The sequence below is a fragment of the Chlorocebus sabaeus genome, chromosome 18 (genome assembly GCF_047675955.1).
Source record: "Chlorocebus sabaeus isolate Y175 chromosome 18, mChlSab1.0.hap1, whole genome shotgun sequence".
Lineage (NCBI taxonomy): Eukaryota > Metazoa > Chordata > Mammalia > Primates > Cercopithecidae > Chlorocebus > Chlorocebus sabaeus.
The window spans coordinates 49,989,094-50,001,930 of NC_132921.1; the positions used below are offsets into that span (position 1 = coordinate 49,989,094).

Below are 12,837 nucleotides of genomic sequence, written 5' to 3' on the forward strand. Positions count from 1 at the left end.
TTATATCTCTGTTGTTAGAAACAGTGCAAAAGCAAAAATACCTCCCTATATTAAGAATAAGTACTTTATATTGAATCTAGTTTAGTAGAACTATACTTGTTCCTTACATGAGACAATTAAGGTTCAAATGACACTAAGTCACATAGCCCAGTAGTACCTAGACCTGCTCAGATTTTCAAATATCCAATGATCCTTCTTTCTACTACTAGCATCATAAATTTCCAGAATGTGGTAGAACATCTGTAGTTTCCTTAATATGAGTCAATATTATTTCATTTATATTAATCATTGCTGCTTTTATTCTTTTTAGATTCTTTGAGTATCTTGAATTTAGTTCACAATGTTTTCTGAAAGAATGGTATTAGTTACTAATATATGAAAAGCATTATTTTATTATAAATATATTTGATAATATTTGTCATAACCTGGATTTAATTATATATACCAGTGCAAGCCAGCAAATCAGTTTATAAATTTTGGGCATCTGTGACAATTTGCACTACTTTTCAGATTTTCTTCTTCTTATTGCCATCCTTCTAGTGCCAGAACAATTCTAGATCACTAACAAGAAGCTAAGACAATAATAGGATCATAAGAGTTTTGCATTCTAAATGAAGCTTATACTTTCTGACCCATGAATTTTTTTTTTTTTTTTTTTTTTTTTGAGACAGTCTTACTCTGTCCCCCAGGCTGGAGTGCAGTGGCGAGATCTTGGCTCACTGCAACCTCCACCTCCTGGGTTCACGCCATTCTCCTGCCTCAGCCTCCCCAGTAGCTGGGACTACAGGCGCCCACCACCACGCCCGGCTAATTTTTTGTATTTTTGGTAGAGACGGGGTTTCACCATGTTAGCCAGGATGGTCTCGATCTCCTGACCTCGTGATCCGCCCACCTCAGCCTCCCATAGTGCTGACCCATGATTCTTATCGCTGTAGACTAGTTTCTTCAGTTAGGCTGTCCTGCATTGCATGATTGTGTGGCTTATTTTATTTACATTTACATTTGCTGTTGAATTTTTTATAATTGTTTAAAACAAATAATTTCATAAGCATTTATGTTTATTTGTGTGTAAAAGAAATAAAAATGTTGGGGGTATTTATAATGAAATTTGATGTTTTAAAAATAGACATATACTATATTTCTTCTTGAAATTTTGAAATAAGCCAATGAGCTCTATCATTAATCTTTTTTGAATAATGTTTTTATTGTGAATTAATTTTAGGTAAATTAATTTTTAAAACATTTTCTTGATTTTTTGCATTAAAATAAGTGGTTCTCAGAAGACTATAAAGATATACTCTGGATAATCATCAGAGAAAATTGCTCAACCACAGCTCATAAATGAAAACTAAAAGAGCCAGCGTAGACCATTTATTTGGCCACATTTTAAAATCAAGGGACTTAATTACTTTTGGGCAAAAGACTGACAAGCAGGCAAGGAAGTGTATGCTTCAAAAATATGTTCATCTCTATGTTTGACAGCATAATATTTCATATTTAGCTGTCATGTAATTCTATTTTAAACCATTTTTAAACAATTATTCATTTGAGAAAAGTTAAATTTTTATTGTGAGGGTAATTTTATTATATAATTTTGTTTTATTCTTGGTTTAACAATTTTTTCAATCACAGGGAGCAATAATTTTAGAATTAAGCATATACTTTCATTCATTTATTTCTTATTGAATTTTTCATGGGATTTGAGTGTGAATTTTAGCAACTTAAGCAAAATATATAAACTATTGTCTTTACACATTTTTATCAAATATCTATCAGAATGTAGTAATTTTATTTCAGAACCAAATTATCAAACTAAGGTTTTACGTTTTGCAGATTGTTACTATTAAATATTTAAAAAGATGAATTATTATCTGTTATATGTAATAGTGTGTATTATAATTATAAAGTATACAAAGAAACGTATTTGCATATTCATATAAAAGGATAGACTTGACTTTTAACTATTCAATACAAAAAGTAGTAGTGTCTGTATGGACCAGCTTTCTCTGTCATACCAAGGTTTTATGTATTAGCAGAGATCCAAATGCAGAATTACGAAATATATTATTTTTATATAATTAGAGTAATTAAAAAATTCTTCTTTAAATTTCTTAAATGCCAGCTCCAAAATTGGGAGTGCACGTGGGTCTCATTTTTCTTAAGTACATCTAAGCAGTTGATAAAAGATATTTCTAGAAATGAGCTATGTGATCTTTAACACTAGTCTATGGAATGGATTTGGTAATAAATATCGCATTACTTTTGATATTTGTATATTGTATGTACATGTATAGCTTGGTAACTGAGTACTATAAATAGCTCAGTATTAACTGGATTTTTTATGTCTGTCATTCCTGCCTTGCCAAAAATCTGTGGAGTAGTTTATAATTGCTATTGTTTGGGTTATTACAATAAACAGAACTGATAAGGCTTACACTGTTTGCCTTGTGAGCTGCACTTCACATCACTGTTGAATTAAAATTGCATGCACATACCTTCACTTATCAGTTTTATCTGTCAGAAATTGAGAAACACAGTATGCTTTCAGTATGTGAAAACTTATAACAAGCAGCTTGAAATTGTAATCATTATTTGAATATTCTAGTGCAAATGAATGAATGTATTTGTGCTATTATCTATCTACCTTCCTTCTATCTAAAATAAATTCCTATAGGAAAAGCTCATTATTTTTTTCCAGATGGCCTTTATCATATTTTGTCAAAGCTTTAAATATGATTTTAATTAGATTACCTAAGGTGCAAATGCAAATCTACAGGATACAGCATTTTTTTCTCTTCTTTGTCAAATGTGAATAAATCTTAGAGCTGCTTCTACAGTTGGCCTATTTGTTTGACTGTGTTTGTAGATAGGAAATACGGACTTCTGAAATGCCTTCATCTTCTCCCAAAGTATTATTCACAATATTTCTATTCTTAGATTGCAGGCTTCTTACCTAAGAAACTTCCAAACTCTCTGCCAATCATATCAGATGAACTCTCAAATTTTCAGGTACCTCTGATGAGTTAATCCATGCATACACGTGCATCTTTCAGAAATACTGTAACCTCTAACAATTGTCACATATTGTCACCACCAGGTAACCACTCCCAATTCCCACTCCAGTGTACTGAGAAGTGATTTTGTTTTTTTTTTTTTAAGATCTTATTTTTTAGAGAAGTTTTGGGGTTTACAGCAAAATGGAGTGGAAGGTACAGGGAGTTTCCGTATACCCCCTTTCCACACACATGCATAGCCTCCTCCATTAACAACAACCCACTCCAGGAAGGACGTTTGTTACAACTCGTGAACCTATATTGACACATCATCATCACTCCAAGTTCGTACTTGAGGGTTCACTCTTGGTGTTGTATATTCTACAGGTTTGGACAAATGTGTAATGGCATGTATCTGCCATTGTGGTATCATACAAAATATTTTCACTGCCCTAAAAATTCTGTGCGCCCTGCTAATTTATCCAGGGAGGTAATTTTTACTTCAAAAATTTGGAATTGTTCCACACTTTTCATATTTGTCCTACACGTTGTATTGATAAAGGTTGTTTATTGCAGTGATTCTGTTAATTTTCTGTTTGGATTCTGTATCTAATGGGTTTTCATGTTGCATGTGGGAAAATTCTATGTTCTTTTCAACTACCAGTTGAAACTGGATCTTTATAAATTCCAGTTTTTATAAAGATATTTTTCATCCAAAAAAGTATAAATGAGGTATTTTTGAAAATCTCTTTCACAGATTTGAATCCAGCAGTTGTTTGTTTTCACAAATCCAGAATGAACAAATCATCATTCATAGATAAAGAACTTTGAGTGCTGTTCATGCACTGTCTACCCTGCCAGTTACTATCATCTTTGTATTCTAAAGGACTTTTTGTTTTTGGTATTGACTGGTCTGTGTTTCCTGGCAAAACAATTTATAGTTCATTTTCAGATAACTGTACATATGGTATTTGTATTTTAATTAAAAAGACCGTTGTTATGTCTGATTCTTATAAGGAGAAATTCATTATAAGGACACTTCTCATTTCCTTGAAACGTTCCCTTTCTTTTTTTCCAGGGTTCTTAAATTGCAAAAGCCAGTTAAATGATGTGCTTTGGGGAGTTAATTTTTGGTACCATATGTCTCTAAAAATGATTTAATTTTATCTAAAGTGTGTTTTCAATGATATTTATGTTCTGTAAGACACAGGCACAATTTAAGGAATTTTTTAAGGAAAAAACATACTAGTCATTATTTTAACACATTAGCATGATACGTGTATAAGCTGACAAAAATATCTGTTTATTAAGGTTAATATATTTTTACCATCTGAGCTCTGTGGTTAACTTTTGAAACTAGCAAATTCAAATTCTCATGAAAATATTTTACATATGGCCATCTTTAATTTCATATGAAATAAGTTATGAAGTCACTAACCAACAACTGTGTTAATTGTATGAGTGGGATGAAGGAAAATACCAATAATTTTATGAGGCAGCTAAAAGTAGTAATTTTTTCCTTAATGATATAAACTTAGTATTTTGGATATTTTGTTTATTATAGGTAAGATCATATTTAGTGGGTATATAACACAAATATTGTACAAAAAGCTATTTTTGTATTTTGGCAGATGGCCAAATATAATAGGCTACTCTTAACAAACAAATTATAATAAATTCTCTGAAAGTAAATCATTCTAAGCCACAAAATATGGAGGATGCCTTTCTTGCAGAGATGTTACATTAACATAGGTTTTGTTCTTTAATGAAACAACTAAGCATGCAGTAAGTTACAGAGTTATATATAAACTATAAATAAGTAAACAAGTTTCTAATAAATTTCTGTGTAACTTTACCAGATTTGTAAATCCTGACATTTTGTTTTGCATGTTTAAACCAGTAGAGATGCATTCAAAATCCTCAGTCGGCCTTTTCCTATTATTATTCCCCTCCTTACTCATGGTTAATTAACCTTTTGTGTTTACCATTCCAATTTTTTAATGCCATTTTTACATAGTAATAAAATTTTTTTTAAAGTATTATTTGTAAGATTTTTTTGTTTCTCTAACATCCAAACCACCTGCAATGTTAACATGTTTATTTTATTTTATTTTATTTTATTTTATTTTATTTTATTTTATTTTATTTTATTAGAGACAGGGTCTATGTTGCTTAAGATGGTTTTGAATTCTTGAGCTCAAGTGATCCTCTTTGCCTTGGCCTCACAAAGTGCTGGGATTACAGACATGAGCCACCATATATGGCCAGTGAGTTTATTTTAAATGCTGTGGTTTAGGGTATAAACATACCATAATTTATTTTTTATTACTTCAAAGACTATTAGATTGTTTCCAGATTTTTACTATAGCAAGTAATGCTGTAAATGGAAAGTATTTCATGTTTTTCCCTGAGTACATATGACATTTTTTTTGAGAGAGATATATCTCAAACTTTAGCATACATTAGAATCACCTAGAGATCTTGATAAAACACTGATTGCTGGTCCCAAGGTTTCTGATTCAGGGAGTCTGAATGACTGTATTCCTAACATTCTGAGGTGATACTGATCCTGATGGTCTGGGAACCACATGCTGAGAATTGCTGGTCTAGAGTATGTAGCTTAAAGTATAATTTCTGGATCAAAAGGAAAGTACAACTTCATTTTCAATACGAAATAATAAATTGTTCTCCAAAGTTTTTGTAACAAATTATACATAAATTTGAACAGCGCATGAGTTTAATTTTTTTCACATCTTTACCAAAATTTGATATTGACAGATTTATGTTAGTATTTGACAATCGGATGAGTTTGAATTTTATTTATTCATATGCTACTATTAAAGTTGAATACCTTTTCAAATGTTTTCAGGCCAAATGGCTTTTCTTTTATGTTAATTGCCGATGTGTATAATTTGCCCATTTTTTTCTGGTATACTGTTTCTATTTTTATTATTGACTTATAAGGGTTTTTTATATGTTAAAGAAATTAATCCTTGTCTGCTGTGTTATTAAAATCTTCTCTAAACCTGCAGCTTATATGGTTACTCTGTTTAACTTTAACTTAAAAAAATTAAATGTGGTTTGATTGTCAATTTTTTTCCATTAGAAGTTATCATTTTAATTTTTATTTAAAAATTCTTCCTTTCCTTAAAGGCATAAAGTTGTGTCGTGCTTTTTAAAAAATTGTTAAAGGTTAACTTTCCTCATTTCAATCTAGTTTGCTTTTATTTTCTGTATGTTGTGAGTTAAAGATCTCATTTTATTTTATTTTGCATGGAGATAGCCAATTATTAGCCATCCTTTCCGCGCTGATTTGTAGTGATATCTCTATCATGTGTTACATTTTATATGCATGTGTCTGTTACTCAGCTCTCTTTGCTGATCAAATGCTCTCTTTGGATGATCTGAATATTACTCTTAATTCCCACAGCTTTAAGATAAATTGTATATATCACATGTCAAATTTTTCAGGCTTGTTCTCCTGTTTCACAGTTGTCTCATTAAATATTCTCAGTCCTTTGTTCTTCCATGTGAATTTTAGATCAACTTTCATAAAACCTGATGAGATTATAGACTACTCTGTGGAAAACTGATTTGTCCATGACACTCTTTTCTCATATATGACCACACTGTATCTCTAGATTTATTCAGTCCTTATTCTTCAAAATGTTTTGTAACTTTCTCTATAAAATCTTGCCCATTTTTAAATAGATATCAACCTAAGTACCTTTCATTTTATTTTATGGTAATAAATACGATTTTTCTATTATAATTCAAAATTGGTCATATTGATTTATAAAAATGGGTCGGGTGCGGTGAGTCATGCCTGTGGTTAGGAGCTCAAAGCCAGCCTGCCCAACATGACGAAACCCTGTCTCTACTAAAAACACAAAAATTAGCCCGGCGTGGTGGGAGGTCACCTGTAATCCCAGTTACTTGGGAGGCTGAGACAGCAGAATCTCTTGAACCCAGGAGGCACTGTTGCAGTGAACTGAGATCCCACCATTGCACTCCAGCCTGGGCGACAGAGCAAGACTCTGTCTCAAAAAAAAAAAAAAAAAAAAAAGTTATTAATTTTTCAGTGCAGATATTATAGGCAGAAAGTTCCTAAACCCTCATCACCTCCTTTTTTTTTTTTTTAGACGGAGTCTTGCTCTGTCTCCCAGGCTGGAGTGCAATGGCGCTATCTCGGCTCACTGCAACTTCCACCTCCCTGGTTCAAGCGATTCTCCTGCCTCAGCCTCCTGAGTAGCTGGGCCTGTAGACGACCGCCACTGCGCCCGGCTAATTTTTGTATTTTTAGTAAAGACAGGGTTTCACCATGTTAGTCAGGCTGGTCTCGAACTCCTGATCTCAGTTGATCCACCCACCTCGGCCTCCCAAAGTGCTGGGATTGCAGGCCTGAGCCACTGTGCCCGGCATTTTTTCTAACTCTTATAGCTATCTTTTGTCCTTCTATTTTTTTATTGTATTGACAAGAATCAGCAATAAAGTTTTAAAAAGAGGTATTGATTTCTGTTATCCTTATTTTATTTTGCCCGACATCCACAGGAAGATTTCTGACGTTTATTTAGTAAAATGTTTGATGGAAGTTTTTGGTTTATACCCTTTATCAGGTAAACTTTTATCAGCTCAATTGGAGTCCATTTTAATAAACATTTATTGAGCGATCACTGTCTGCTGACATCTTAAAATGGGGTTTTATCATAATCACTTTCCTAAAATAATTGTTGTCATAGCTATTTGATATAATCAATCATTCTTGGCAGCATCTTAGTTGTTTTTTCCTTAAATATTCTTTTGAATAGGCTTATTGTCTTTCGTGTGTAAATGTGTTTGTGTGCATATGTTATTTTATTGAATGCTGGTTCTCCTCTCTTTAAGATTGTCTTTAATTCTTCCTTTTCCTGGTTCTTGTTTTTCCATAGGCCTATTTAGCTATTGATTTCCGCCCCCCCCCCCCCAAAAAAAAGCCTCTTTTTTGAGATATTACTCATTCTTAGTTGATCCTTAAAAACTTTTCTGTTTAAGAGGCTTCAGTTAACATGTGAATATGGATAAATTCAAGGCCTTTATGGCTACCTCAAGCTAGAATACAGACAACGGAATAAAAATAGACACTGCATACAGCTGCTTCTCCTCATTTGACTTGTGGCTGTAGAAAACATTACTATTCAGTTTGCTTTGTTTACGTATGCTGAAGAGCTCCCACTTGTAAAATTTACCTTGTTGTTAAGGAATTCCTCTACAGCTCATCTTTCCCTTACTTGCTTTTTGTCGTATGTGTGGCTACTCTAATAGTATTAATTTATTATTTTCTTTGACAAACAAATCTTTGTTCATAGGTGTAGTTCCAAGTATCCTATGACCTCTTGGGGGAAATAAGGTATTCTGAGGGCTAAGCTGACTCCAAAAAACTACAGCCTTGAAATAAGAAAAATACTAGAGAAAATTAAAGTGGTATTTTGCTGTAGGTGACTTTTCACTGAGATATCTGATTCCACTCAGTAAGGCTAAGAGTTCATCCTACAGCCATTCTTTCAAAATCGTTTATTTCTGGCTTATTGCTGTGAACTTTTCTTGTCTTGATAGTCTATTGTCCAATTTTTGTACAAGGTAGGCTTCCATTTGTTGTTGTCTTAAAAATTCCAAATTACAATGAACTAGTAAGGTAAGGTCTGAGGTAGACAATAATTTGAAAACCTACTCTATGTGATAAGGTTTTATCATGCACTTCTTACTAATATCTAATGAGCATACAGAAATGTTCATTTTGCATCACAGCCTATTTTCTAGGAATCTCTGTGGCAAAGGTTTACGGAACCCTTGGGTGTTTCTAGCAGTCTTTATGACTATCCTTAATCTGGAAGTGACTGCTAAAATATCAGAGAGAGAAAGAGAAAAACCATTGAACTTTAACTGATATGGCATCATGGTTAATAACTTAAACTTGAAGTTAGACAGAAGTAAATAACCTAAAGCAAGTTAACCTCTTTAAAATATAGATTTCTCAGCTGCACACTGGGGTTAATCAAAGAAGCTATCTCAGCAGGCCCACAATCAACCTATGAACTGTGTTGTTTAAATAAGTCACATTGAAAAGAATTGAGAAAGTTGACAGATTATTTGTCTTTGTTAAGAAAATAGCAAAAATCTAATCTCTTCAGAGCCTCCACCCACAACAGACAATTTATAGTTAAGCTTCATTTAGCAAATTGCATTTATCTATTAGATTATGGCCCCTTCATTCAGGATGTTTACCTCAGCAAACAATATATTTAGGTAGTGTATAAAGAACTATACTGCAATATGTGTTTCAAAATATATTTCCACATGTAATTTCAGAAATGAGCTAGCCTGTTAGTAAAAATGATTGATAATTTTAGTTTTTAAGCAGGTAAAATTTCCTTCACATTCATTTCCATTTTTGCCCTTTAAAAAAATCTGTAAGTTGCAAGGTCATATTTTAATAATGAAGACCAGTATAAAAATCACACAAATTTCAAACATATATATGCTATGAAATTATTTTCAGGAATATTTGTCATGGTTCTTTTCTTCTGTTATTAATGTTTACTTGACATTAAATGTCAGCTTCTCTAGCCTTGCCCACTGTTTGCAATTGAAGTAATTTCTAATTTAAATATACATACGCTCTGCATCTTATTGTTAAAGCAAATTTAATTAATATTATTTAAATCATTAATGCATACATTAGGTAATACAGGGCCAGTGCTAACTCCTATGGACCATTCCTGAACCCTCAATACCCAGACCCTTCCCCTGTCCCTGAACAATAATTAAAGTCTTAATATGACTCTTTATGTAGTTGTGAACGTACACAATGAACTAAACTTTTCAAATGCCTTAATGAGTATATCAAGATACAGCATACCTCCCCCCGTTGACTGTCGGGCTTGGCTTATGCTAAAGAAAACATTTTTTTTTAAGTTTGACGAAATTTCTCTTCAAATAATAATACTAAGTTTTAATTTAATAGCCCAAATTATCTGAAATGTGCATAAACTGGTTCTGGACAATGTAATTCAGCATTTAGTAAGCTGAAATATCTATAGTTTTCAAAGTCTTTTCTTCTTCCTAATCAACTAACCAAAAATAGAGGCTTTATTTTCCTGGGAACCAAACATAAATGCGTATGTGTTGTTTATAACAATGCATAATGAGGATAATGATGTTAAACAATTTACATGCAACACCAAGTATTTAGTTAAGTGAATTCTTTTATTGAAACATATATACAAAAGAGTTCCCAAATTTTACAAACTCCTTATTGATGTTTTACAGAGGATCCTGTATATATAACCCACCAAATAGCCACATTTTTAACATGTTTTTATTCTGGTATGAGGAAGTATTTAATATAAAAATTATGTTTGATATTACATGTTTGGATGTAAATTTTGTTTTTTCATTCTGCAAAATATGCTAAAAAGGAACTGATATCAGCAATCATCCATATCCCCAAAACCAAGAGTTTTCAGTGACAGAATATATTATATTGTATAAACATATGATATATGCATTCATTATAAATATATAAGATAAGCACTCATTATAAATGTTTGGGATTTTTAAAAAATTGTTTTACTGTTAATTTTATGTTTATCCCTTTGAAAATGCCTTATAATAATTCTGTATGGCGTGCCTATGGTAACTGTTGAAGAGCAAATGTACATTGTTTTGATAAAACATCCACTGTTTTCTGTTGGTTTTTATATTAAATTTCCAAATGATCTATCATATGTCATAGGCGAATTCTTTCTTTTTCTGTACAGATCCTGTATTAAACATGTCACTTCTTAACACTGCGTCCTCTATGCTTTAGTGCAGTGAGATGTTTCCATGTCACATGGTCAGAGGGAGGTAGATTAATAGGGAGTTCTAGCTGGAAATTTCTTCCTTGTTATTGTTCTCCCTCAGCAGTTGATGGCTAAGTTAATTCTCTTTAGTTTTGTCATGCTCTAAAGCACACATTGCCAAGCAATGGTAAGCTTTATGAGAAAAAAAGCTGTGATGGTGTCCATCAAAGTCTTAAAGTTGCATTTTTAAACTTTGGCTTGACCTGATGTGCCATTCAAAACGGCTTCAAAAGATGATTTTTTTCAAGAAAGGTTCAATATGTCCCGAGGCTATCGGTTTTGAGTTAAACTGGGTGAAGTAGAAATATTTTACTCATCAGCTTTGCAGTCACAGAGTTTGCCTCAGCTAGAACAAAACTGCTGAGGCATTTAGAGAAAATTAACCCCCCATCCTGGCGGCCAGATGTGACTGGTTTCTGATGAATGCACATGAGTGGGCTGAAAAATCAAGAGACTGTGAAATTCCTGTCAGGTCCGTACAGTGCAGAATGGGCTATTGACTGCTTTCTATATTTCTCTCCATCATTCTTCTTGAACACTGCCATTAATTTCCTCTCCTCCTCTAACTTGTGTTTTCTCCCCTCCCTCTTGCCTTTAGCTCTGTCAGCTGCAGAGAAGGATGCACAGGCTGTGGCAGGAGCACTTCAAACTGGTGGTCCTCTTCAGCCAGATGAGGCTGGCCAACTTCCAGACAGACTCTCAGGAGAGTATTCAGAAAATATTAGCTGTGCAGGTAGGTGATTGCAGGGAAGTAGGAAAGATCATTCTGATCTAGATTGAAAAGCAAATGATGGGTAGTGTGATGAAGCATTAAAACCATATCCCATCAGAGTTTTATAAATTTTTAACCTCTTTAATAAACTGGAATTGCATGAAGGATGAATTCAGTAAGTTAGCACATATACCATGCATACTTTGGGGGGAAAGGGAGATTGGACTTATTTCTCACAAACCTCGGAACAGATTTTTATTAATACATTTGGTATAAATAGTATTTTTTTTCAAATCTTCAGGCTTTGCAGATGTCATCCAGCTGTTTAAAAGATGTTGACACAAGATACTGTGTGCTGCTTTTGTGCAAAATCCACTTCAGTGAAAATAACCCTCTTATGTTTACTTAGTTTAACTGTTGTCTTTCCTTTTCTATTTTGCAAGAGGTTCATCCTAAGCAGATTTGGAGATGACTTTATTTGAAAGATAAGTAACTTGAGACTAGAAAGTAGCTGTGGTTCTAGATGCATGTGAGATTTTACTCCTTGTTTCAATAAAAATATTTGGCAGATACATTGTTTCATTTTAAGAATGATATATTTTAGAAACCCACATTAACTATGTGAAGACAATTCTTAAATATTACTCAAACTTTTAAAAAATTAATGTTTTACCACATTAAATGTTACTACATGCATAAAACCTGACCTCCCAAAGAAAAACACATACTACCTTATTCTATTAAGTAACAAAAACTAGAATGCCTGTTCTATGAAAAACAAAAACATAAAATCACACTTTTCAGTAATATGAAATGAATGTTGAACCCTAAACCAAATCTTTTTCTAAACATTTTATTATACATGCACTTCATATTGCTTTTAACTCAAGTAAAGAAGATTTTGCAAAGCACTTGAAAAGCTATGAAGCTATTTCAAATTTCATTTCTGCTGTTGTCCTTTTTTTGGTATTTTCTTCTGAGGATTGTGTATGTGTGCACTTTATATATGGGATGTATTGATAATGGGTTATAACAAAAAATTTAAAATAATTGAAGAAAAAGGAAGATTTTGAAAGGCAGTGCTTACCACATGTAGATTTAATCAAAATTTATGTACAAGCTTGAGTACAAACTACAATTGCATTATATTAGAAGTCAGGAGTGTCTTGTTTTCCTTAAGTCTGTTAAAATGTAACACATTATACGGTGGCTAGAACCTGTGAATCTCTTTTAAATATTTAAAGGTAATCTG

The 12,837-nt window shown here is 32.6% G+C and overlaps 1 protein-coding gene across 1 annotated transcript in view; it reads left to right on the forward strand.

Annotated features, from left to right (window-relative positions):
* CCDC178 (coiled-coil domain containing 178) overlaps window positions 1-12,837 on the forward strand; it is a 483,946-nt gene that overhangs the window by 426,197 nt on the left and 44,912 nt on the right. Inside the window, exon 21 of the mRNA XM_073006503.1 lies at window positions 11,472-11,606. Within this exon, the coding sequence (XP_072862604.1) occupies window positions 11,472-11,606 (135 nt within the window). The remainder of the gene's footprint in view (window positions 1-11,471; window positions 11,607-12,837) is intronic.